General features: G+C 39.4%; 2 protein-coding genes across 4 annotated transcripts; both read left to right on the top strand.

The window, feature by feature from the left end:
• Positions 1 to 15: 15 nt before the first annotated feature.
• LOC108275586 (SS18L1 subunit of BAF chromatin remodeling complex) lies at positions 16 to 15,680 on the top strand. Of its 2 annotated transcripts, XM_017486493.3 has the most exons (12): positions 16 to 439; positions 2,198 to 2,274; positions 2,663 to 2,747; positions 2,980 to 3,112; positions 3,935 to 4,099; positions 5,918 to 5,989; positions 6,285 to 6,443; positions 8,589 to 8,684; positions 9,706 to 9,798; positions 9,882 to 10,001; positions 11,586 to 11,713; positions 12,393 to 15,680. In XM_017486493.3, exons 1-12 carry the CDS (start codon positions 371 to 373, stop codon positions 12,417 to 12,419), a joined length of 1,224 nt encoding a protein of 407 aa, XP_017341982.1. In that variant the 5' UTR covers positions 16 to 370; the 3' UTR covers positions 12,420 to 15,680. The 2 variants fall into 2 exon arrangements, with proteins under 2 accessions (XP_017341982.1, XP_017341983.1); XM_017486494.3 differs by lacking the exon at positions 5,918 to 5,989.
• Positions 15,681 to 16,988: 1,308 nt separating this feature from the next.
• mtg2 (mitochondrial ribosome-associated GTPase 2) lies at positions 16,989 to 26,583 on the top strand. 2 transcript variants are annotated; one of them, XM_017486329.3, is made up of 7 exons: positions 16,989 to 17,065; positions 18,508 to 18,700; positions 19,806 to 19,953; positions 21,319 to 21,434; positions 21,988 to 22,206; positions 24,100 to 24,238; positions 25,483 to 26,583. In XM_017486329.3, exons 2-7 carry the CDS (start codon positions 18,509 to 18,511, stop codon positions 25,857 to 25,859), a joined length of 1,191 nt encoding a protein of 396 aa, XP_017341818.1. In that variant the 5' UTR covers positions 16,989 to 17,065; position 18,508; the 3' UTR covers positions 25,860 to 26,583. The 2 variants fall into 2 exon arrangements, with proteins under 2 accessions (XP_017341818.1, XP_017341819.1); XM_017486330.3 differs by lacking the exon at positions 21,988 to 22,206.
• The last annotated feature ends 1,117 nt before the right edge of the window (positions 26,584 to 27,700 follow it).

Here is a 27,700-nt window from a genome sequence, read left to right as displayed (position 1 = left end):
GAATGAGCTGTAGTTGAAGCGTAAGGAGAGACGCGGTCGGCTGAGAGCTGGGTGGAGCGTACCAAGAGCAGGTGTTTCCTTCATGTAGACCGCGGGGCGGTTTCAGCATCTCCATCTCCGACACCGTCATTACCGCCCTGCCTGTTTTTATTTACAATTCTATATTTTCAGTTTTTTTTGTGTATTTCCATTAGACGTCGTTTTGTGTGTGATAAGGAGACATATTCGAGTAAAGACACCCCTATTTTCTTAATCATAATTACTAGTGACCTGTCTATGTGACAGGCGCTTTGAAAGCCAGAGAATAAATATTTGAATAATATCATTCTCATATTCAGATTTTTTTTTACCCCCCTTGCGATTAAAAACAATGTCAGTCACATTTTCATCAACACGGCCGAGAGGGAAAGGTGAAGTGACCCAACAGACGATACAGAAGGTAAATGTGATGTTTTTAGGACGATGAAAATCCTTTTTGTTGTTGTTGTTGTTGTTGTTGTTTTTAAAGGATGCTTTCTGTTTATTGGTGTGAAAGTGGAGAAGTGAATGGCAACCGCTCCACACTGATCCTAAACAAAAGCACATATTTGTGTTTACACCTTATGCTTATAAACCTAAACATAATTCTCAAACCTAATTCAGGTATCTTTCACGATTGCTTTTTGTATAATCTAATTTTGCTTTTATATAACAATGTAGAAATAACAATACATTTGTTTAGATCTTCATGATATATTATAGCTATATGTAGTGGGATGAGGAGTATGCCTTTTCACTGGTTATATATATATATATATATATATATATATATATATATATATATATATATATATATATATATATAAAATTCATTGTTTTCTAATTATATAATAGTAATTCCCATATATGAATGGATAAAGCCTTGGAGTTGGTGAAAACACACATACACACACACAAACAAAGTGTTAGCCTTCTCTCCACACCTTTGTTTGCACTGGAAGGTGATGGATGTGCTGTTGTCACTTCAGTGTCACTTTAATGGACGACAGGCTGTTTGTCTTCAACCGCGTTACCTGTTCCCTCACATTATTTCCAATCGAAGAGGTGACACAATTCCAAAATGATGCACTTTTATAGCGCTTTTTTTGTTGTTGTCTTCTTCTTCCTTGAAGTAAACATTCAAGTAAAAGTGAAACGTACATAATGCTGCAGTCACAATGTAGTAGGACATGTTTGGAGTCTTCAGTTTTACACTGGACTGGTTTACCGAATGCTCTAGTAACATTATTTTATATTCTGGAGTAACACAATTAAACACATTTATTTAACAATAGAAACATAGCCTCATTGTTGATATGGTACCGTTTTCCTTAAGGAGAGGTTTATTTAACATTTATGGAAGGAGTCTCCAGTATCAGCACTTTGTAACAGTCATTAAAGCGCACCTATTATGGTTTTGAAACGTGCCTAATGTTGTTTACGAGGTCTCATACGATAGATTTACATGCATCCGAGGTCAAAAAACACTTTAACGTGCTCATAATTTAAACTGCAGCGTTACCTTTTTCCACCAGTGTCACAAACGACTCGTTAAATGATTCGTTCTAAAGGATTCGTTCTAAACGACTCCTTTCAGAGAGCATACTCTGCTCTGATTGGTCAGACGTCCCAGTCTGTCGTGATTGGTCTACCGCTGTCAGCGAGCAGCCGATGAAGACCAGAGGCGGGGTTTTTTGTTATAAACTTACGTAGGTTCGTACAGGAAGTAAAGTCTGGAATCCCTAACGAGTCGATTCAGCTGTTCAGAATCGGTTCATTCTTTTGGGAGTCGATAACGACGTTTGTCATGCGCTTTGATTTTCGAAACTTTGCAGAGTTTTTTTACATTCACAAACAGCTACGTATATAACACGCTACGTGAAAGGTCATATTTGAGAAACCATAATAGGTGCACTTTAAGGACAGAGGAGATTACGCTGCACATGTTACAGGGGGTGTTTGTCTTATTAAATAATAAAATGTCTAATTACATACTGTAATTGTTCAAAATTGCTGTGGTGTAAGAGGAATCAAACGCTTCTGGATGTGGTGTTATAGGAAAATAATTCACTTCAGGGTGGTACCTTCATCACACAACGATATTGTTGATTATTTTCCTGGAACAACACGAAACTGGGTTTTTATCACGTCTTCTGTGTGTTTTTCTCTTTCCCGCAAGATGCTGGATGAAAATCACTATCTGATTCAGTGCATTATGGACTATCAGAGCAAAGGAAAGACTGCGGAGTGCACACAGTAAGTAATTTGCGTTATTTATTCAAAACCTGATGCGCAGCGCAGTTGAGGCTGACTCTCTGGCTGTCACAGGATTTGATTTGAAGTCACAATCTAACCTTATGGACATGAATACAACCCGAATCTCTGTACTGCTCTCTATTAAATTCCCATTCATCTAAAATACATGACTTCTTTCTAATGTTTCCTAAATCAACAGTACGGCGTCCGACTCACATCGTCCACGTTAACTTTATCCGAACTGTTTACTTTTCTATACAATGTGGGCGGGGCTAAACTTAGGTTAAGTTGATTTAAAGCCTCTTGAATGATGTTACTCATATTATTATTATTATTATTATTATTATTATTATTATTATTATTATTATTCCATTATAATTGTGTTTAGGTATCAGCAGATTTTACACAGAAACCTGGTTTACTTGGCCACGATCGCAGACTCCAACCAAAACATGCAGTCCCTCTTACCCGCGGTAATCTTCCTTTCTTCCTACATTCCTTCCATGTCTCGCTTTTCTTCCAGACTCTCCTTCCTTCCTTCTTCTCTTTATGTCTCTGTTTCTCTTAAATCCATTTTTTTTCTTCCTGTATTTCTTCCTTCCTTTCATATATTTACTCAAAATGGCATATTAGCTGTGCGTAACTAAGACAACCTAGAATTTAAATCTCTCTCTCTCTCTCTCTCTCTCTCTCTCTCTCGACCAGCCTCCGAACCCCGGGATGAGTATGGGTGGAGGCGGGATGGGAGGGAGCAGTGCAGCAGGGTCTCTACACTCTCAGAGTAATCTTAATGACAGCATGGCTCCTTCCTCACTAATGCAGAGTCAGATGAGTAACGGTGAGTCTGTCCACACCTGCACACGGCTGTCTTGCCGCACTTCCTGTCTCCCTGCATGACTGTCTCATTGACAGTGCTTTTGTGTTTGTGCTCCGCCTGCTTTTCCCTACACCAAAAAGTATGATTTTTATTTTATTTTAGATGTATTTAGATGTATGCAGACGGTATCGTACTATGTTTAAAATGCCAGTTTTTGACCAAACAGAACAAAAAGGGTTTAGCAGTAAAACTGACCGAGGGTCAGATGACCTTCAAATCATCCCCAACATTTGATGGCATATTATTTAGGATAGTATAATGGATAATTTAATAGTGTAATAAATAAACAATAAAGATACGTAGACAATATGTGTAATTGGGGAGGGAGGGGGGTAAATACACTTTTGTTTCTCATTTAGGACAGATTTCTGTTTTTTTCCATAGTTCTTCTCTCCTTCCTACTTCTTTCCTTCCCTTCGTATCTCTGATCTTTCTTTCTCTTTGATCCTTCTGACTTTCTGTATTTCTTCCATTCCTTCCGTCCTTCCCGGTGATAGAGTATGAAATGAAAAGCGCGACACGCTTAAATTAAATTAAACGAAAACGATTTAAGGAAGCTCTTCAAGCTTCAGACTTCATCATCCACTTCAGTCACTTTGATTCCCTGCGACTATATAATCCCTCTACTCAATCCTTGTCTTCCTTTATTACTTTGTTTCCTATCCTTTTCTGCTGATGAACTGAATGTGTGTGTGTGTGTGTGTGTGTGTGTGTGTGTGTGTGTGTGTGTATCTCGTGCCATTGATCCTGGTTGCACATTTGACTGCGAGTGTGTGTTATCAGGCCCGAGTCACACCCCCATGCAGCAGCAGCAGCAGTCCGGCCCTTCCACCTCGTCCATGAGCTCCGGGTCGAGCTTCACTCACTCAGTGCCCTCATCCTCATCGTCACTGGGCACAGCACTGTACCCATCCTCCCGCACCAACCTCAACATACAGTCCAGCCAAGGTGAGCCCAGAGAGCGCTCGCCCTGTCAATCACAACTCAACCAGACAATCCGATTGTACGGGAGAGGGGCGAACGGAGATTTTTAGAATTAGTTAAGTGTATACGTCAGGATTAACACCGAGAAACCGTAGTCCTTAGTGTCAGAGCTTTCTCACGGTCAGAGGTAAAGCTGTACCTTTAAGCTTTCTGACATAGGAACGTCTCTAGGACAGAGGATTTTATGCTTCCCGGTGTCTCGGGAACATGACGAGTTGCGTTTTCTTTTCATATTAACTCCAAGAGAGAGATTGAACCAGAGGCTGGTGAGGGAATGACTGTTTATAGCGGCTGTGAAAATAAGTGATAAAAGGAACTTAGTTGGTTCAGGGATCTTTCACGACATTTAATGTGTATAGGATATATAAATGAATTAAATAAGGTGGGAGGAATGTGCTGTTATTGGAAAATAATCGACTTGGGGTCGTAACAGTAAAGCCTGGATCATACTTGCTCGTATGTACGTGTACGCAAGGTGGCTGCTGGACATATACGGTCATTGGAAGCTTGTGCACGCCCTTAGAAACTGGAAAGTGTTCGCTTGGTGCAATACCAGTGTAAGTAGTAGGGGGCAGTATAGCACAACCGATTAAACAAACTTTTTTTTCGCTAGTTATGTTACTATTCTAGACAGATATTCAGTACTAACACAAACAGATTTTCCTATTACTGAATTTTTAAAAACTCACGTGTAACCTACCGAAAAGAAAGTCTTCTGAATCTTCTAGATTCGTAAATACTTTTGAACGTAAGGTCAGAGCTCATGACGACAATCACGACGACAGCAGGATGTTTCAAAGAGAGACGGAGCTCATCAAGCATCAGTTCGCATGAAAACCCTCACATTTTACAGTTCCACTCGGAAACCTTGCGAACAGGGACGTTTCGGCTGCGACGTGCCGAATAGCGGACGTCGCTTTTATTACCCCCCCCCGATGTACGAAAGATCCGCAGACGTGCGCGTGACCTGCGCCACTCACATTGCCGGTGTTCCTGCATGTGCACGCAAAATCCCACATCAAGTATAAACTAGGCCTAACTACGCTTAATCGTAGGCTCTAACCCCATCTTAATCCGACGTCTTAAAAGATGTTGGTTTTGTGGGTAGTACAAATTGTGAATAACCATTGACATTTCAATATCTTTATTAATATATTAATGGGAGAATGTCAAAGACACACAGGCAGTAAATCCCGCCTAAATCTTGTATAAGCTCTGCTCTCACTGATTAGCGGGACGTGTTGGCCATCACAAGCGTGTTAAACAGAAAGTCTAGCTAATCTAGCAAGAAAAAGCTAATTTAGATAGTGAAAGTAAGTTAGCAAATGAAAGCTAAATAGCAACTAGCAAGCTTTAAAAAAAAAAAAAAAAAAAAAGGGGGGGGCAAAAATAAACCAGTGTATAAATGCTAACCTACCAAACATAGCTAACTCTGCGACCTTGCTAGCTCTATAATTGGGACATTTAGTGCATGCGGTGTTGAACAGTTCAGATACTCGATGCTTGTGCCGTTGTGTTTAGTTGCATCTGTGTGGCGTAGCAGGCTGGCAGTCACCGCCCGAAGAGTTTGCTTTAGAACATTAGGCTGCACCTATTACGAAGGTCTTAGGTGGGTCTGGGGCTCAACTGGTTCAATTGGTGTTTGAAGAGTTTTATTACATTTCTATCTTGTTTTGTTTTTTTGTTGTTGTTTTGCTTGATGTTTAATGTTCCAGGGTGTCCAAAATACTATATTATTATTATTATTATTATTATTATTATTATTATTATTATTATTATTAGGGGTTCCAAAGTTCCTGTGCTTGAATAAGAAAGCAGAAGACAGCCAAAGACAAACACATTCAGTTCATCATGGTGATTATTTACCCTCCTCCTTTAATAATCCCCCGCCCCCGCCCCCTAACTTTTGTCCCCTGTCAAATGAGCTTAATCAACATTGTCTCTCCATGCAAGCACTTACCCTAGCTTGGCTTCTGCTATTTATTTCACAGTTAATTTCTCCCTACGAGTTTCCCTTTACAAGTTCTTCCCTACTAGTTTTGCAGTTTTCTCTGGCTGTTTCCGATGCTTCTCTTCGACCTCCATGATGTTTTTATTTTTTATTTATTTAGATATAATCAGTGTTACAGTAACGTGTGATTTTCCTCAGTCTCTATGATGCATCAGCAAGGTTCAGGACCCCATTACTCCTCTTCTGGAGGTCAGCACTATCAGGGGCAGCAGACCATAGGCATGATGGGACAAAGTAATCAAGGCAACAGTATGGTCCCACAAAGGCCTGTCGGAAGCTATCGTCCTGCTCAGCAGGGTAAGTCTGATGTAATTCCTGTACGTCCCGGTGGAATCGGTTCGGTTAGATGGAAGTGTTTAGTTCCAGTTCTGATCGCTTAAATGCAATGTGATGGTTGACGCGTGAGAAAGCCCTTCACGTTTATATTTATCCATTTGGTTAATACTCTTATCCTGAACGTAAGGTGCGATATACAAGTGTAAGGATTTATAACCTGAAAGACTGATTCTGGTGGACAAACATATGATAGAAGACTCCATCATATGTTTGTGAGGGGGTAGGGGTAGGGGTAGAGTTAGAGTTAGTAATAAATTCTAATACAAAGAAACACATAGAACCGTGTTTCTGGATATTGTCTTAAAAGGTCTCAAGACCTACCTGGAAAACAAATGTAGACATTGGATCTCATTGGATTATCAAGCCGGATACAAACTGGTTTATTTGGAAATAATATTTTCTTGAAAATCCAGTTCAATTGAAAAAAATAAATAAATAAATAAAATAAGTATCAATTAGTCCAAGAGCTCCCGAGTTTGTATTAATTTATGTATAAGGAGACTCACTAATTCACTAAACCTTGATCAATCAGCTTCAAATCAAATCATATAATTGTTGTGAGTTAGTATTATATCTGAATGATGCCGTCAAGTTTAAATCACTTCGATATCACGTGAATTTAATGAAAAATATTGTGAAAATATCGTGTTCGTATTAGCAATCCGAGAGAAATCTATTCATTAAGACAAATAAGATTCAGTTAGGAAGAAAGTAATGGCACGCTATAAAAGTAGGCTCGGACAGCGAGCGCCCAAGTCTTCCGAAGCGCTACAGCGGCTGAGCTCGTCCGTCTATTAGGCATCATCTTGTCACGTTCAGCTTTATTTGAACCTTGCCTTTTATGTAGATTTTTGGGCTTCCACTAAATGTAAACCAAGCCATGAAGGTGCTTGGTAATTTATGGGTGATTGGCGTTTTTATAAACATATGCGTGCGAGTATGTAGAAAATCGACGTTATTGAAATTTTAGAAATCTGTCCGAGTTCGGTTTGATCTATTAAACATGAAGGCACAGCTTTATTCGAAGATAATAAACGAGGCCCGTCGGGTCGATGGATCGAGCTGGTGGAGGCTCGTCGCAGCAGTGAGGAGCCTTACGTGCCTGATTAGATCTTGCCAGGATGTTCTGATATTGCATATAAAGGATAAAGGTTGCAGTCTGGATATGACTAGAGCTTGTATGCGAATTTAAGATGTTTCCGTAGTGAAGAAATTTTGTATTCTTCTGGTGAAGAAATCCCAAGCGTCAGTTGGTCGATGTCATGTGAGCACAAAGGAGTGCTTATCCAGTAGGTACAGTGGGGTCCAAAAGTCAGTTCTGCTTTGTAATTTAGTTTCAGATGATGGGTCTCTCGTCTAGGAAATCAGAAAGGCAGTGTGAAATCTTCTGCGAGATTTGGATGAGAACGGTGGAGCCGTCGTCGTTTCTTTGGTGTGCTTTATCGTTCGGTTGGATTTATTGCACTTGGGTTTTTTTTTTTTCTTTTTCTTAGTAACATTCTTCTGAAGATTTGAAAGGACATAGTAATATCTGGAGTTTCTGCACACCAGAACTAAAACTATCTTTTTTTTTTTTTCTTTTTTTTTTTTCATTTTCAGCATTGCTGGAATTTCATTTGCATCTCTTTTCTTGCACGTACATACTTCGCTAATCCCATTTCTTTATGCCATTTTTCTTCTCTAATTTAGACCCTACGTTTTTTTTTTTGTTGTTTTTTTTTTCCTAACTCTGTTCCAAATTAGGAGCAACACTTCATGCTGCATATAAGCTGATCCATCCATCTTTACATAAATTGTTCCCTCATAATGAGATTACTACATCCTGAGCCTTTCCTACTATAAGTGCATTATAGGCAATAGTCTATTCATTCTCACAAATCTAGCCAATAATTCAATTCTATCTAATCTTTTAATGAAGATATGGAAGGCATCCTAAACGACACAGACTCCCTCGGTACGAGCCCACCTTAGTATATTCGTCGTAGATCCACTTTTATGCCCTTGAAGCCACTTATTCGCCCGTCCGCTTCTTCTGCATTGGAGGACTTGGGCCACTCGATCAGATCAGATCTGATTAACCAACCGTGGTGTCGCCCTGTGTTTCAGGATCGCAGTACATGGGTCAGGAGGAGTTCTACGGAGAGCAGTACGGACACACTCCGAGCTCCAGCGAGCCTATAAACCAGCAGTATTACCCTGATGGTAATCACACGGACCCTCACACACATTCATACAAGCAAATTACATGCTTATCCACCTCCCTAAAACATCTTCCACACCTTCTACTTCTGCCTCACTTACTTTTTCTCTTCCCTGTTTTTTTTTTTTTTTTTTTGGTGTATTTTGTTTTATTTTTTTATTTTTTTACGTGTTCACACACATTGGCAGTTCATTAATTCCAAGGTCAGATGTGTTTTTCTGGTTTTAGATGAATTTTGTCTTTTTATATTATCGATTTTTAAGCCAAGTCTCAGAACAGATTTTTTTTTTTTTTTATTTAACCGTGAGCGCCTTTGGTGTGCCGAAATTTCAGATCTGGTACCTTTTTTTTTTTTGTATTTATTTGTGTATGGAATTAGGTATAGAGATGTGTGCAGTACGTACTGTATGTGCATCTGACTGGACAAGAAGTGTAGGTTCTTTGTCTTTCATTATTGGGAATTGAATGAATGCTGGAACGATGTATACAAAATTAATAACACGGTACATCTCCAACCCCCTATAACGATAGGTGGTACATTACTGTATTTGCCTGCAGCTCTCAATTTAATCGGCCAAACGCAGACATCATCTTTTCGCAGAAAATCATTTAGCTAATCTACCCAGATTACCCAGACTACCCATAATCACAGTGATATTAGCCAGATTACTACTCTAGCTGTACTTTTGCTAGTTCCAAACTCATTGGCTATTTGCACCTTAGCTAGAAGTCTGGCTTGTGTGAATTTGGTAGCAAGCTAGGTCACGTTAGCCGAACTTTATTATATAAATAAAAAGTTTCCCTACAAGCTATCAATTGTTAGGCTACTACGACATAATTGAAACCAGAAGCTGAACTATTTCATTGATGTACGGTGAAATTTGCGATTGGCTCATATTACACTTAGGCTCTATTCTTGCTGCCTGTTGACCCAGGGATGTCTGTCACTTGAAATCAGAACAAGCTAGTGTTACTTATGTACAAGCAAATGATCATTTCAACAATATATTTTGCACCCTATAGGTCACAGTGAATACTCGTATCAGCAGTCTTCTTATGGCGAGCAGAGTTACGAGAGATCGTTTGAAGAGTCATCACAACACTATTATGAAGGCGGTGGGTAGAAAAACATAACGTGGAACATATCGAGACGCTTTACGTGAATGCCGCGAATATAATCTATTTTGGTGGTGTTGTAGGAAACCCTCAGTATAGCCAACAGCAGTCACAATATCAGCAGAGCTCAGGTCAGCAGCAGCCATTCAACCAACAACAGTACCAATCACAGCCAGGATACAGCAGCCAAGGACAGGGTTACGGTAAGAACACAAACACGCACGCAACCTTAACACAACTATTATATTAGAGAAAATAAGTTGCATCCATTATGTTATGGGTCAAAACAATTTAGCAAAGTTAAAAAAAAAAAAAAAGTACAGTAAAAGCTGTAAAGTTGCAGCTTAAAACAGTAAACCTTTTATTATGGCTTGTCCAAGACAAGCTATAAGAAGAAATAGTTGCATACAAGTTCATGACCCTAACTGAGAAAAGTCAAAAAATTTCAAAGAGAAAAAGAGAAATTGACCAGTCTCAAATGTGGAAATGGGGTCAAATTGACCCATAACATAATAGGAGGGTTAAACACTCATAGTCCTGTCAGAATAAAAGACATGCTGTCACAGAAAATGATGTTCGGACAGACTGCAGTTTCCTACAAGGATTTCCCAAACCGTTTGTAAATAAAGTTGTAAATCATGTGCTTTGAATAATGAGTATGAACTGATTCAAATTGGTGTCACTATTTGAGATTTTTGCTACTTACCTCAGCAGCATAAATTGTCGAAACAATTTGTAATGATAGATCCTATAGAAGAAGAACGTTTCTATGCAAAGTTCATTACGACGTACCTTATACTTATGTTTTACCACCCAGTATCTGGAAGTCATAGAATCTTAATAAGCACGAGAGCCAAATCTTTGATTGTTGATGATCACATTAGTAATGCCATGATTGGGGTGTTTGAGGAACATTGGTGGTGTTTGCTGGAAAATGTTCATATGTTTTGGATGTTTGGTCAGTTGTGTTGGTTTTTGGTTGACAGTGATGATGTTGGGTGAAATGTGTTAGTGTTGTGTACCGTACATGTTGGAAAGTATGTATGTTGGTGAGTGGTGGAAATTCGTGATGTTTGGTGGAGTATGAAGAGTGTTGGTGGACGATGTTGGTGTTTTATGGACAGTGTTGGAGAGCGTTGGTTTTTAGTGGAGAACGTCGGTGTTTGCTGAAAAATATTTTGTTCGAGGATGTCAGGTGGGACTGAGAACGGTGGTGTTTGTTGGTGATTATTCATGTGTTTTGGTAAGTCATTGCTTGGTGGAGAATGCAGGTGTTGGGAATGTTGGGCTTTATGCATTTGATAGAGAATGGTGGCATTTGATAGTGACATCATGTGTTTTGGTGTTTGGTGAAGTGTGTTGGTGTTTGGAGGATGTTTGGGTTTGGTGGAGAATGTTGGTGTTTGGTGAGAATGTTGGTGTTTGGAGAATAATGGTGATGTTTGGAGAATGTTGGTGTCTGGTGAGGTACATTGGTGTTTGATAGAAAATTATGTTTGGAGAACGTGGGTAGTTGTTTTAGAACGCTGATGTTTGGGTTTAATGAATTATGTTGGTATTTTCTGGCGAATGTTAGTGTTTCATGGAAAATGCTTGTATGTTTTGGTGTTTGGTGAAGTACGTTGTTGTTTGGTGAAGAATGGTGTGTTCAGGCTGCCCAGAAGTCAGGTGGCCCCAGAGGAAAAAAACAACAACACAGGGTTCTGTTAATGCAAGAGCATTCATAAAAACTGTGATACCCACATTTACACTCATGCACACTCATACATCTCCCTTCTTTTTTTCAGGTCCAGGACAGGGAGCTCCATCTCAGTACTCTCAGTATCAGCAGGGTCAGAGTCAGCAGTATTCCTCATATCGATCCACACAATCTACCCCTGGCTCTCAAACGCAGAGGTCGTACACGTACGAACAGGTAGAACACGCACACAGTACATACTCGCACACAAATCGAGTCTGTAACACTTGAGAGTCAGATTATTTACAATTACTGAGACCAAAAATCTTTGAAAATCCATATGTTGGGTCAGAGTACCTGCAGACGGGGTTAATGTAGGAAAATCAATCATTATAATACAAACGGACTAGCTGTGGTAGGCACCAGACAACATTAATTGAAACAGGGGAACACTGAAACAAAGAAACTATGAGACCGGGAGCCATGGAGAAACTTGGAGCCTGGGGTAATAATGAAACTAGTAAACTAAGGAGACTAAAAGACTTGGAAGTATAGAATTTGGCGATTTGAAGACTGGAAAAACTACAACACTATGTAGACCAAAAAACTGAAGATATAAGGATAGCGTGAGAAAGGAAAATCAGAGACTAAAATGTGCTAGAATGTGATAGAATGCCAGAAAACTGGGAGACTAGCATCCCATGTAAATCGATCATAATTACTACAGACATCCTCTGGCAACATTTCTTAACAGCCATATGTCTAGAAATTTATCCCGAGACTTATCCCGAGTCGAACAGTACTTAAGGAAACGTTTATGTTGTCTTAACTCTAAACATACGTCTATAAAACATTCATCAGTGCGCATTTTTGAATTATAAACAATGAATGTTTTATTTTATTTTTTTCTTTACAGGGTCAGTATGGAAACTACCAGCAGTAATGATACTTCTACAAGTCGACCATTCGGCAAACCAATCAAATGAACAGGATCGCATATACTGTGTTAAGCTGACCATTGTGTCGTGATGACCAATGAGAAACTAGGCTTGTCCAAAAAAAAAAATAATAATAATTCAGCTTCCATCTTCTTATGCAGACTGAGATCGGAAACCACTCTCACTGTCTGTCTATTTAACAATTTAATATCCTGGCTACTTTCTTTCACCTACCTCCTCTTTATTTCTCAGAGGGATTTAGAGCTTATGTCTCTGTACAGAGATAAGGTATATATGAGACAAAACAAAACAGACTAACGGTACAAATTCTACTGAATATGTTCAGCATCTGTTTATATAAAGTGTGTAAAAATAAGTGTGTGTTAACATTCCTAGTGTCCATCAGATGGAGTTACGTGTCACGTGTTAAAGGTGCAGGAGTTTGCTAGTTTCGTGTACTGTTACCAACACCTCAGTAAGGGGTCCCCCCCCCCCCCCCCCCCAATTTTTCTCTATTTAATTCTTTCTATTTTTATAGCTGTTTTTACAATTTTCAAAAGAAGCAGTTTAAGAATGTGCACCGAACCCAACATTCTCCGACCAATTGCAACAATCACACACCAGCCTCCACTTAACACCGGTGTTCTCCAACAAGCACCGCCATTCACCATCCAATACCATTAAACAGCACCAATTCGACAATATTCATCAAACACCAACGTTCTTCATTAAACACCAACGTTCTTCATTAAACACCGAGAAGTCACCAATATTTATCAAACACCAACATTTGCCATTTAACACCATTAAACACCAACATTCTTCATTAAACACCTACAATTCACCAGTATTCATTAAATACCAACATTCTTCATTATACACCAACAATTCCCCAATATTCATTAAACACCAACAATTCACCAATATTAATCACACCAACATTTACCATCCAACCTCATTAAACACCAACATTCTTCATTAAACACCAACATTCTTCATTAAACACCGACAAGTCAACATTCTTCATTAAACACCGACAAGTCAACAATATTTATCAAACACCAACACTCTTCATTAAACACCAACACTCTTCATTAAACACCAACACTCTTCATTAAACACCAACAATCTTCATTAAACATCAACACTCTTCATTAAACACCAACACTCTTCATTAAACACCAACAATCTTCATTAAACATCAACACTCTTCATTAAACACCAAGTCACCACCCTAAACACCATTAAACAGAGGCATTCACCATATAACACCATTAAACAACACTATTCACCAATATTTCAAATCAAACACCAATATCCAACACTGTAAAAACACCAACATTATTCATTAAACACCAACAATTCACCAACATACATTAACTTTCCATCCCTCACAAGAGCAACACGATTACACAACAGTTTATTTGTTGGCATTTGAAAAAAAAAAAAAAAAAAAAATTATAATTCAGGTTATCTATATACCCGGTGTGAAATTCTGTAATGTTTGTACCTGATTTGTTCTGATATATTTGCTATATTACGCACACTAAGTTTGAATTTTATTGTCTCTGCTCCATCTGTACATAAACTGTGAAGAAGTGTGAAAATATGGAAAAATGATATCATGGTTAAATTGATTTATCACTCGATTACTCGCTCATATATGTGCTTTATATGTACATTATTGCTCATTTCCTGTTCTTTTGTGAATGGTTCATATTTTATACAAAGTATTCACTCAACATAATAGCCCATAACTAGGCGTGTGCCTATATATATATATATAAAAAAAAATTATAATCACAGTAATCATTCTAACGCGTTAACGTTTCTATAGTAACAACATGCCCAGGGACTTGTATAGTGGACGTGCCACATAAACAGATGATATGGTAAAGTTTTCTGTCAAGTATTTTTGGAAGGAGTCTCCAGTGTCAGCACTTTGTATTACGGTCAGAGGGAAAGATGTATCTTTTTAGTTTTCGGACATGGGAAAAGTCTTCAGTGCAGAGGAAACTACTGTTTATAGCTGCTATAGCATAACTTCGGGTTTCGTGGACGTTCCACAACATAAATGTTACTAGAAATGGATAACATTATGACATGTCATCCTTTAATAAATAAAAATCGTTAGCACTGGCGAATTGCTGTGCTTTAGGAGAAATAAAACGCTTTGGAACATGCATCTTTTGGAAAAGAATCAACGTTGTGGTGGTAACTGGAACTCAACCACCGTTGTTGATTATGCTCCTATAACATGTCCCCAAGTGTTTTATTTTTTTTTTTTTACTTATCAGCACATAGCCACCTGCAACCAGATAAGTAATTTTGTCTGTTTATGAAAAAATCTTCATATTATTTTTACTTTTTTTTTTTTTTTTTTTTTTTTTTCTTTTCCAGAAGTAGAATGAACATATTTATCAAAACTAGATATTCATTGTCTGGTTTAGCACGACCTCATATGATAAGTCTTAATAGCTGTATTTTACTCATTTGTTGCAGTTTTTTAAATTTGTTTTTATCCGTATATTTTGACATTTTAACTGTATTTTTATTTATTTATTTTTTATTTTTTTATTTTTTTTACAAATACAGTTGTTGTTGTTGTTGTTGTTGTTATTTTTACAGGATTCCAAGAACACAGAAGATTAAATCTGTGACCAATTATAGCCAAAGCTTACAACCTGTATGTTTTATATTTTATATATATTTTGAATTAAACATTCTTTTTCAATGTAATTTCATTTTATGAATGTAATGCTTATTTTATATATAGGTTCAGAGTGGGGATTAGATTTATTTTCGTCCAGCTTTGCAGACGGACCGAGTCTTTGTTATATAAGGGAGACTAGTGTTTGTTTTAAAGATTTAATATCTATTTTTTAGTTCTTTGCTTCTTTAGTTGTGTTAATTTCCTTACTGTTGGACATGGAATGATTTGTTTCCATGGAATTATGATTTTTATTAGTTTTTCCACTGGTCCAAAATAATATTTGTAGGCATTTATTTAGTTATATAGCCGTTTGATTTACATTTCCTGTAACAACAGTTTCATATTAATATTGCATATGGAGTCAGAATGTCATTATATTACTAATGCAGGGATAATTGCAGGTTACATATGAATTTATTTCCACGTTTGAAAAGTTTTGTTTCAGAGATATGAATATAACATTTGATGAAATACATTTTAACAACTAACTTCTTCTCCATTACTTGTAATATACGTATGGTTTCCTTTCGTTACGGTTTGGTAGAAAAACAAAATAAACCTGATCGCTGAACATACTGTTCCAGATAATATTGTTTTGGTCCCCCCTTTCCTGCTGTAAAATCCTCCACTCTTCTGGGAAGGTTTTGAACTAGAGTTTGGACTGTGGCTGTGGCGATTTGTCCGTTCAGCCACAAGAGGTTGGTCACTGATGCCTGGTGATGCCTGGTGATGCCTTCTCATGCCAAGAAGGCCTGGCATGAAGTTGGTGTTCCAGTTCATCCCAAAGGTGTTCAGCGGGGTTGAGGTCAGGGCTCTGTGCAGGACACGTGCATTCTTCCACTCTAACCTTGGCAAACCATGTCTTCATGGAGCTCGCTTTGTGCACAGGGGCGTTGTCATGCAGGTTTGGGTCTTTTAGTTCCAGTGAAGGGAAATCTTAATGCTACACACATATATATGTAAGTGTAACTAACTGTAGTTAGTTACAGTTACATAATGCTGTTCTAGACACTCAAAGCGCTTTACACATTATTGGGGAGGGGGGCGGGGTCTCCTCAACCATCACTAGTGTGTAGCATCCACCTGGATGATGTGACTGCAGCCATAGTACACCCACCACATTTGTGGAGAGGACAGTGATGTAGCCAGATCTGTAGTAGATAAGGGCCATTGGGGGAATTTCACCAGGACACCCCAGTTATACCCCTACTCTTTACAAGAAGTGTCCTGGGATGTTTAATGACCAAAACCTCTGTTTATACAGCAGGGTGTATCCATCACTATACTGGGGCAATAGGCCCCCCACAGACCACAGGGTGAGCGCCCCCTGCCGGCCTCGTTTTTCCCAGTCTCCCATCCAGATTCTGACCAGGCCCAACCTTGCTTAGATTCAGCGGGAACAAAGGCAAGAACTGCAGGGAGACATGGCTCTATACGATTGTTTTTCCAACTTTGTGGCAACAGTTTGAGAAAACCCTCATACGGGTGTTAAGGTGAGGTGTCCAAATACTTTTTATATGGTGATTAAAAAAAAAATAATAACACTAATAAGAACTTATAATAAATAATAATGCTGATACATTTAGATATAGTTTTGTTCTAAATATCTAATTGTTTGAGTGGAAGTTGAAGTGGACAAAGTAAATAAAGAAAATCTTTTTTTTTTTTTTTAAATAATTTAAAGAAAATAGTTGAAATTATATACAAATATGCACATATCATTTCTATACGGGTTTTTTTTTTTAAAAATATATATTAGAGTTAAGATACATCAATAAATATCTCGATAACAATAAATACAAATGCGGGATGCATGAAAAAAAAAACTCAAGATGAAAAATCACTTTACGTTGTTGGAACCCTTGCGGCTGCCGTAGTTTTAGCTCCGCCCATCAGCCGGTGTCGCCTCAGTATTGACCATGCTGGCTAGCAATCAAGGTGACTGCTCTGCTTTTCACCCTAAATAATTCGAAAAAAGAGATGGAATTATATTGAAGAAAGAATTGAGTGTGGATTCTCTATTTAACAAAGCTGAAACAGATATTTAAAGTTTTATAAATAGCCAGATATTTGGTAAAACTATTAGCATAACGGCTAATGCATTCGGCTAGCGGTGCGGGCTAGCTCCTTTTTCTACAGGTTTTGTTACTATGGCAACACGTTTAGGTTGCTGCTTTATTATTTCATATTCTAAGCACGCTCGTGAGTGGTTTCTGCTTTGATCCTGTATTCATATTTCCCCGTATGTTTTCATTAGCACAACTTATTCCCGCCCATAAAGTGTATAGGAGAAGTATGGTAGCTAAGGGATAGAGTTTTGGATAATACCTTAGGATCAAAGTAAATAAATATAAAATAAACTGCATTAATAAACTGACAGCTAATTTCCATCCTTTCCATACAGGGTGTCTGTCCAGATAGATAGACGGACAGACGGATAGATAGATAGATAGTCGGATAGATGGATGGATGGATGGATGGGCAGCCAGATAGATAGATGGACAGACAAACAGACAAACAGATAGATAGACAGACAGACAGATAGATAGACGGACAGATAGATAGATGGACAGACAGACAGATAGATAGAGAGATAGATCGGTAGATAGACGGACAGATAGATAGACGGACAGCCAGATAGATGGACAGACAGATAGATAGAGAGATAGATCGGTAGATAGACGGACAGACAGATTGATAGATAGACGGACAGATAGATAGATAGACGGATAGATAGATAGATGGACTGATAGACAGACAGATAGATGGATAGATAGATAGATAGATGCATAGATCAGTCATAACATTACAACCTCTTGTTAAACTGGCTCCTGTCAAGGAGTGGGATGGATATATATATACATACATATAATGTCAGTCAGTCAGTTCTAAAAGTTTGTGTTGGAAGCAGGAAAAATGGGCTTTTAGTAAAAATAAAAAAATCAGCTTTGGGGTTGTAACAGTAACTACACTTCATTACACCACCCGCTTATTGTTCTTCTTAGAACCGCACAGCACAAAATGCTTTATTCTTGCTGATTGATTAATACTGTCGATATGCAGCGTCGAGATAACAATTACACCCTAAATCTCCCTCATTTCTCCATTATTCGTTCTCTCTTGGTGTTTGTACCTACAAGAAGAGTTGTTTTTTGTTTTTTTTGCTGAGAGTTTTCCTGAAAGCAGTGAATTATTAGAAGCATCAGAATGCTGCGTATAATAGTATGTAAAAATGTGACCCAAGGATAGTTTGGTGAAGACGGTCATGACGACAGGAATATAGGTTGTTGGATTCCCACCCCCTGCCCAGTCATATGGGTATCGGACTCTTTGCACGATACCATTTTCTATCGATAACGTTAAATGTGGATATCCCCCAGGATGAAGCGGGTGATCTGGAGGATTCTGAGCGAGGCTCTGGCGGTGCGCTCTGGGAATCCGGTTGCTCAGGGGAAACACCTGCGCTTGTGTGGAAGCCGCACCGTAATCTTCAGAAACCTGTCGCTGAGCTGCCAGCTGTGTGGAAAAACTCCGGGACAGTCCAAGAAGAAAGAGCTTTCTGAGAAGAAGCTGGTATGTAGAGCATGTGTTTGTCCTATGGTTGGTAGGAATAAAAAATATAAATTAAAAAAAAAGAGTTCTGAGGTTTTCAGTCTTCATGGCATCCGAATCATGGCATAGTGTTAAAGTATCTGAGACTCTCACTATTTTCTGGCATCAGTACAGGGGGTCTGAAAAGCCTGGAACCAATCGGAATATACTGAGCAGAAATGTTGATCTGAACACAGTATGCTGAGCAAAATCCGCACAAAACATGACGCCGAGGCTGAGAAAACGTGTAGAACTTATGCTGTCGTGCTATAATCGACGCAAAATGACGTATATGTACTTTTACACCTATTGGTTCCCTGGATAAAAGGAGTCAAGCGTTTCATTTTAACCACAGACAACGAATAGAAGGCGTGTTAAAATGATTATAAACAACAAGGATGATGAAGCTGTCTAGATTCGGTTTATCATCGTCAGTAATGCAGATGAAGTAAAAAATAAATAAATAAATAAAAAGTGTGATGTCACATTGCGTCCCAAAAATAGACATCTTATTTCATAGACAACTTTCCAGTCGCCATCGGTCTGTTCTGCATGTTCGTTTTTCCTCATTTCCCTCCATCGTGCGACCTGATTGGTCCAAAAAAGGTCAGGTTTGTGACACTTTGTCACCCGGGTCTTTTCTGAAGGGTTGAGCTATTCGATTTCAAAGTCGGAAACTCTGCTGTGACAAAAATAAATAAATTAAAAAAGTGCTAATGGCAGCACTTTTTAAAGCCTTCCATAGGATTTATATATATATGTGTGTGTGTGTGTGTGAATAAATATATGTGTGTATATGTATGTGTATATATAAAACAGTTGAGAAACAAAAAAGCCAAATCTTTAAGCAGCCTTAGAGTTTCACCTAAATATTTTTCGGGTTTTTCCAGAAAGCTGGACGTTTTCAGCCCACAGAGACAAATCAGTGATGTTTCACCTCCTAATACAAACAAGGTCATATTCGCTTCCTGAGCCGTGAACCTCAGCTCCTGAAAAGCGGATGTGCTTCTAAGTGATGATAAAATAAAATCATATTTTCCCTGCTCTCTTTTTTTTTTTTTTGTCTTATTTTCCTCCTCCTGTTCAGACACGTTATTTCGTGGACCAGCGCAGGGTGAAGTTCCAGGCCGGGTCAGGAGGAGACGGAGCCTGCAGCTTCCACAGCGAACCTCGCAAAGAGTGGGGCGGCCCGGACGGGGGAGACGGGGGTAACGGAGGCGACATCATCATAAAAGGTAGCGCTATTGAAGACTACATTATTTAATTACGAATATCAGTCACGGTTGCTTGCCTGATGCAGTTTAGAAAAGAAGACAAATTTTTACGCAAAAATTTCAGATAAAGTAGTATTTATTATATTTAACACAGTTGTAAAATATATGAAATATCCTAATATTCCTATTTCTTATTTCCCATTGTACAACAAAGTCCCAGCCCACTAATTTGATTGGTCGAACGGTGTTTCAAAACTCACTCTATTTCCTTTAACTGCACTGCGACGTATATCACTCCGCTTGTCTGAGTGACCCGCTTGTTGTCTTGTTCGCCACATGAAATTCCACGTCCTAGTTCGAAACGTTTACTACAGAAGAGTTCGTGACATCATCGGCGGACAGGGCAGACGGTACATTTCACGAGTATATACAGTGGGGGGAATTTAGTATCGAACGCGTCAACGTTTATTCCAGTAAATATATTTCCAGCGAAGTTATTGACATGAAATTTTCGCCAGACATCAGTATTAACTCAAGAAATCCACACGTATAAAGAATTCACAACAGTAAAGACCATAAATAAAGTTATGTGTAACCCAGTTGATATTAATTTGCACAGTTAGGGGGTATAATTACTTACGGATTTCAGCTGGTTCCTTGGCTTACCTTGCTTTGGAGAACTGCTTTTTCTTAGCGTGTTCAGTACTTTTTTTCCCCGTGTCATTCCACTTTATTACACATAACTTCATTTATGGACTTTAATGTTGTGAATACTTTATATTTCCAGATTTCTTGGGTTAATACTGACGTCTGGTGAAAAATTCATGTGAATAACCTCACTGGAAATATATTCACTGAAAAAAGAAATGTTGACGCGTTCGATACGTATTTCCCCCGCCGTAGCTTTCGAATTATGAAACATGGACGCTCGTCGGATGAAGATGAAAAGGAAGAAGAGAAGCCAATTTCACTAGAAACACCTTTAACGGTAATTTACAAATCAACATGAGCCGGCTAGCCGACCCGAAGTAGCGTGGCTACTTGGGGATCTATTTCCAGAACAGAAACAAACAAAACGTTTGGCCACGTCGTGTCCGAAAAGTCCAGTTAGTACCCGATATTAATTTCTTGTTTATAGAACTTTTGTATAAAAGCATTAAAAAAAAAAATCTCACGTCCACAGCCGTGCCGATGTTCCGTATAACCGCACTCGTGTTCGTGCGCTAATGCGTAATTATAGCAAAAATTAATACGGCGGCCCAGTAATTATACAAAACTGCAGCTTTATTGTGGTGCGTTTCCTTATTTGGTAGAGTAGCTTTCTATTTTAGTATAGTTTTTAAAAAAAATGTCATTACTGTTTTTTGTTTTATTTTTCCTCTGCAGTGAACAAGCAGATAAAGTCGTTGTCTCTCATATCGGCTTCATATCGAGGAGAAAACGGCGAATCTGGGAGGAGTAAGAACTGCTATGGACGCAATGCTGGCCCAAAATACATACTGGTAAGTCTGATTTTTAAGTACACACTAATACTGAACTTCATGGTGGAATATATCATGGTTAAACCTGTTAAAATCTGACCATTTCGATGCCAGGAAGCGAGTCATCTGCAACATTGAAAGGCCGTGTTTACAGCAGGTGACTAATCGTTCTTCGCTTCCTGTATGAATTATATAGTCGCAGCTATATAAGATATACAAGGCAAGTTTAAAACCTCTCGCATCTCCCACACGGTAACCATGGTAACAGCAACGCCGCAGCTGACGAGTGGAATTTCAAACCCGCAAACTACGTATCATTTTTATTCGTTCATTCCCTCCTTCCCTTACTTTTGGGAGTGGCCGTAATAGTCAGGAAAAAAAAAAAGAAAGTTTTATATATTGCTTACAATACTTCTCGAATCGTGGGTGCGATCGTGGTGGCGGTTTAAAAAAAAAAATTTATGATAACAGACACGTCTCGCTTTGACATTGGCACTTATCGGTATTACTCGTCGAATTTATGAATAGTTGTGTATGTAAAAAAAAATTTTTTTTTAAAAAATTGTGTATGTAGGTGCCCATAGGCACTGTGGTGAAGGAGCAGGGCAGAACAGTAGCCGATCTTGCTCATCACGGGCAGGAATACGTTGCTGTACACGGCGGAGCAGGAGGAAAAGGCAATCGCTTCTTTCTTTCCAACGAAAACAGAGCACCGGTGGCGACCACGGCCGGAGAACAAGGAGAAGAACGAGTGCTCCACCTGGAACTGCGGACGATGGCACATGCTGGATTGGTGAGGGGGGTACAGATGTAGTACCGACAGATGTCGTGTAACAGATTCGTCAATCTTAACGGAGCAGTAGTCTTTTGAGACAAACGGATGATAAAACAGGAACGCCGCTGTGGATTTACGCTTTCAGTCAGTACGTTTACATGTAAAGCAACACTGCTTGAAGCCGTGGGCCGCGTCCCAAACCACGTACTTACATACTATATAGTAACCGAAATACATGTATTTCGCCTGCTATATAGCAGGTAAACACGCGGTTTGGGACGCAGTCGTGCTCTTGTTCACCGTAAAACGGTCGAGCGCTGCCGTGTGTGTACGTGTCCTGTCTCACAATGCGGTGAAAACTCTCACACGACGTTAATAGTGTGTACGTGTCTGTAACGCACGTCGATAACGCGACTAAAACAGGAATACTCCACACGTCTTAATTCCGTCTGTGTTTACTTCGAGTATGACTTTAATCGGATTAAGGTCCTCGATAATCTCTGTTTACATGCTAGTTTCTCAATCAGAGTATCGTCTTAATCGGGTTCATATCGGATTATCGCTGTCCATGTAAACGTACCGAGTGTCACTTAGAGGTCAAAACATACACCTGAAAAGGACTTAAAGCGATAATTTAGCCAAAAATGATCCCTTTACATGTACCCAAATGTAGTACATGAGCTAATACATGCTTTGCTTCTTTTAGTTTTGTACTAGAGAGAAACGCCTAGCGTCCGCTTTGCAGATTTGTTTATGCGGTTTCTGTTTATAAAACGAACAAGAAGACATTACAAAGCTAAAAAAAAAAAACTAGCGCTGGGACACTTTTTGATGTCAAAACGACAGTCTTGTCCACAAACTCCGAGGATGTTTAAAAGCGGTTCGGACGCATCCCGTGAATTCATTCACTTATTTATTTCTGGTCTGGCGAGCAGGAAGAGAAGTCGCACTCGTCTCAGCACGGCGCGTAAAATCCTCTTCTTAGATACAACGTATCGAAAACGAACGATTGAATCTTCTTCCTGTATTTGTAACCGATCTTCCCGTCACATAATCACATTCACGATCGCTGAAATGTTTAGACCAGTCTCTCCACAGACTTTATCATTTATAGTCTACTACACAAAACGAGCATAAATTTGACCAAGAGATTTAATAGAGGATAAAATTCGGACTCCTTAGATATACAGCCCCCTTATTCAGCTACCTCAATATTTGGAGATATAATTATCTCATTTATTGTCATGACGAGTGCCATCACATCACATGACATGGTTTTTACATTGATTATACGGTTATAAGTACGACCGTCAGGATGTAGTGTTTTAATACGTATGGCCAGAAGATGTCACCAGTGAGACGGGTGTCGAAGTGTTTTGGGTTTGGAAATAATAACCTTCGAACGCATTTCAGAGTCTTAATGAGGCTTTCTTTTCGCCCATCGCTACTAAAAACAGGCGTAGTTTCATTGGTGAAGCTGAAAACCCTTTCTTGCTCAGCGCACGATTTGTCACCAAAGACTGTATAGGAGGCGTGGCCTAAAGTTTGGAAGCGGAACCGTACGTCGTGTGATTTGTAGTGTGATACCGATCGTATGCGATTTCATACGTTTTACTGTCGAATACAATGTTAGGAAGTTGGTTATGTACCACTATTGTAATTTGTATATATTGTATATAAATTATATTGTAATTTGTGATGTCATGTTTTGGTCATTTTAATTATATTAACATAGGTCTGTGATTCAGAATGTACTTGTGACCAGGTGCTAGAAAACCTTCAGTAATGATGAAACCTGGAATAGGACGAATGTACCTGATTGTGTGTGTGTGTGTGTGTGTGTGTGTGTGTGTGTGTGTGTGTGTGTGTGTGTGTGTGTGTGTGTGCGCCTGCTCCTGCTCCCGCTCCCAGGTGGGGTTTCCTAACGCAGGGAAGTCGTCGTTGCTGAGAGCGATCTCTAACGCCCGTCCTGCCGTAGCAGCTTATCCCTTCACCACGCTGAATCCACACGTGGGCGTCGTTAAGTACAGAGACCACGAGCAACTGGCAGGTATTCCGCTCGTCAACATCACAGTAATTCGCATTTATTAATCTAACAACTAATTGTGATTTATATTATGATTTATTTATTTTTTATTTTTTTTAAAGTCTGTATTGTAATGCGAACGGGATTTTTCTTTAACTAAGCAATATCGCACGAGCAAGAGCTCAGCTTTTAAAGCACTTTAACGTAAAATCCACACTCAAGTGTGTTTAATCTTAAGTTAAGTTAAGCCTTTTAAAACAGCTTTTTTACGCGAGTGGGTGATCTCTATTGCTCATAATTTGCAAGAAGCAAACCGGTTGAAGCTCAAATGCTGTTGTGAAGGGTGTATAGTGCACTGTGACCCCGTTATATTATAGTGTAGTGTATAGTGTTCGACATTCCGGTTTCCACCTGTCTCTGCTGGACTTTTAAATAAGTCAAGAATAATATGAAACATTATATACGTGAAAATATCGATTTTGGAGAGTTGTTGTTTTCATATTCAGTCATTTAAAAATACGATAGTAAAAAAATATAATTAATATTTTATTACAGTATTATACGTAATATTATAGGACATTATATTTAATACTGTAGTATGTTAAATTATGTTTTATGTTTTTTCTATGTTAGATTCGATTATATACATTAGCATTATAATACTGTATAATAAAATAATATGAAAGAGCTATTTTGATAGCTTTAATGTATGCGTCTACATATGTTTTTTCTCGCTCGCTCTCCTTCTCGCTCGCTCTTGCTTTCTCTCTCTCTCGATCTCTATTGCTTGCTCTCTCTCTTGCTTTCTCTCTCTCTCTCTCTCTCTCTCTCTCTCTCTCTCTCTCTTGCTCACTCCCTCTCTTGCTCACTCTCTCTCTTGCTTTCTTTCTCTCTCTCTCTCTCTCTTGCTCACTCTCTCTCTTGCTTTCTCTCTTTCTCTCTCTCTTGTGCTCTCTTGCTCACTCTCTCTTGCTCTCTCTCTCTTGCTCTCTCTCTCTCTCTCTTGCTCACTCTCTCTTGCTCACTCTCTCTTGCTCTCTCTCTCTTGCTCTCTCTCTCTTGCTCTCTCTCTCTCTTGCTCTCTCTCTCTCTCTCTTGCACTCTCTCTCTTGCTCTCTCTCTTTCTTGCTCTCTCTTGCTTTCTCTCTCTCTCTTGCGCTCACTCTTGCTCACTCTCTCTCCCTCTCTTGCTCACTCTCTCTTTCTTGCTCTCTCTCCCTCTCTCTCTCGCTCTCTCTCCCTCCCTCTCTCTCTCTGTTTTGGTTCAGTGGCTGATATCCCTGGCATAATCCGCGGCGCTCACCTGAACCGTGGCCTGGGTTTGTCTTTCCTGCGTCACATCGAGCGCTGTCGCTTCCTGCTCTTCGTGTTGGACATGTCGTCCCCGGAGCCATGGGATGAGCTGCATTGTCTGCGCTTTGAACTAGATCAGTACGAAGCGGGTCTCTCTCAGCGTCCTCATGCCATCGTGGCCAACAAAATGGACCTGAGCGGCACAAAGGAGAAACTGGAGGAGCTGAGGAGACGAGTGGACCAGCGCATCATTCCTCTCTCCGCTCTCACCGGAAATAACACCGAGGAGCTGATCATCCACCTGAGGGAGCTCTATGACGACCATGCAGGACAGGCAATGTTCAGCTGGTAGACATGAGGAGTTGTCGAATACGTCACTTTTTGTAGATCTGGATCAGATCAGAGATCATGTTTCATGTTCTAAAGAGATGAAAGTGTGCGTGTGATGATTTATGCGTGCGGTTTATGTTTATTTAAAGCGTCTCTTAGTCGTTGGCTATATTTGCGTCGTAGCTTCACTAGAAGAAAGCTCAAGAAGCAAATGTCAGACGCCATAAGTTATGGCTGATCGACTGTAGATTCGGGCGCTATGATGGACAGGATGAGGAACAACTTCTGAACTACAGCAAAGAAACAGCCTTGTCCCATGTCAAGACAAAACAAATGCTCTGGCTAGCAAAAACCACCATTTATGAAACGTTTCTTCTGAAAGATGTGTTCACCCAAATATCAGTTTTGATTCACCGATTCATCCAGAGAAATTCACAATCAAACCTAGCATTCTAGCTCCGCGAGGGTCGGCATGGAGAGAAAAACCGGCCATTCCTGGAAAACTGAAACGCCAAACGAGGAACTAACTTCACATTTTTAATATGAAGACAGTATTTAGTGGTCTTGAATTCTTCGGTGTTGATTCAGCAGAGAAACTACTGACTTGTAAGAGCAAATGGTAAAGAGAAATGTAAAAGACAATAATAATAATAATAATAATAATAATAATAACTGTTCTCTTTGACACTGAAAACATCCAAAGCATTTGGAGAAAATAAACCTAGTGAGCAGGAATGTAAAATGAATTTATTTGTTTTTGTTTATTTATTTATTTGTTTTTGTGATCTATTTATTAAATGCGTTTCTAAATAAATATGTTGCTAAATGTTTATTACAATAGGTTGTTTCTGCGCTGTGTTGTGACCAGGCATTATCAGCGTATGACACCTTGTCAGTCTTGGCAAAAACATGACCTTTAAAGCAGACCTATTATGTCCCTTTTTCCAAGACGTACAGTCATATAAGTCTCAGGTGTACCCCAGAATGTGTCGGTGAAGTTCCAGCTCGAATTACCCCATAGATCATTTATTATAACATGCTGTAAATGCCCTTTGTTATGTAGAAGTCAAAATACATCGTTTTCGTGTGTGTCTCTTTAAATATGCAAATGAGCTGCTGCTGGTCCCCGCCCCTTTCCGGAAGAGCACCGTGCCTTTACAGCTCGTGCTTCGCGTACTACGGCGACATTTGCTAACGAGCTCATTCGGAAGGGCGATTTGCAACCATCCACGGAATATAAAGTGCGATACGTGCGTCTTCCGGGTACGAAGCCGGATCACGGACAGTTGGAACTGATCCATGCTTGCGAATCAACTTCTCGGCAAATCCCGCTTTGTATTGACCCTCGTTCACAAAGCAGTCTGGTGTAAAATCATTCGAACAACACGATTTTAGCTGTTTTTTGGGGCGCGTGTCCTTCAGAAATAAAACTCCGCTTCTCTATCTACGTTATCTGCGGTGTAAGTGTGTTTACCACGGACACGAATTTGGACCCTGATAAGAAAAGAATTGGAAACATTCTTCCTTGAATGTCACCTTTAATAGAAATGCGGCGTAAAGGTTAATTAGTTTGTTTACAGCAGGGGTGTCGAGTCGTATCTGCAAAGGGCCAGCGTGGGTGCATGTTTTCATTCCAAGCAAGCAGAAGTCATGCCTGAGTCTGTTGAAAGCCAAGCTCTACTGATTAAACAGCTGGAATCAGGTGTGGCTCCTGCTTGGTTGGAATGAAGACCTGCACCACCGCCAGCCCTTTGCGGATAAAGTCGAACACGCCTGGTTTACAGCATGTGTAATGATGGTTCAATTTTTTGTCATTGACCATACCGTAGCTACCACCAGCTTCATCAGTTATTCCTCTTTCCA

This window comes from Ictalurus punctatus, chromosome 15, assembly GCF_001660625.3.
Source record: "Ictalurus punctatus breed USDA103 chromosome 15, Coco_2.0, whole genome shotgun sequence".
In the NCBI taxonomy this organism is placed as follows: Eukaryota; Metazoa; Chordata; class Actinopteri; order Siluriformes; family Ictaluridae; genus Ictalurus; species Ictalurus punctatus.
Note: the sequence above shows the minus strand (reverse complement) of the source record. Positions and strands in the feature narration are given on the sequence as shown.

Coding starts and splice junctions, on each gene's coding strand:
- LOC108275586 (XM_017486493.3), top strand. CDS start 371: ATGTCAGTCACATTTTCATCAACACGGCCGAGAGGGAAAGGTGAAGTG. Junction 2,748..2,979: donor TGCAGTCCCTCTTACCCGCG/GTAATCTTCCTT, acceptor TCTCTCGACCAG/CCTCCGAACCCCGGGATGAG. Junction 10,002..11,585: donor CAGCCAAGGACAGGGTTACG/GTAAGAACACAA, acceptor TCTTTTTTTCAG/GTCCAGGACAGGGAGCTCCA.
- mtg2 (XM_017486329.3), top strand. CDS start 18,509: ATGAAGCGGGTGATCTGGAGGATTCTGAGCGAGGCTCTGGCGGTGCGC. Junction 21,435..21,987: donor CTGGCCCAAAATACATACTG/GTAAGTCTGATT, acceptor TTGTGTATGTAG/GTGCCCATAGGCACTGTGGT. Junction 22,207..24,099: donor CGATGGCACATGCTGGATTG/GTGAGGGGGGTA, acceptor TCCCGCTCCCAG/GTGGGGTTTCCTAACGCAGG.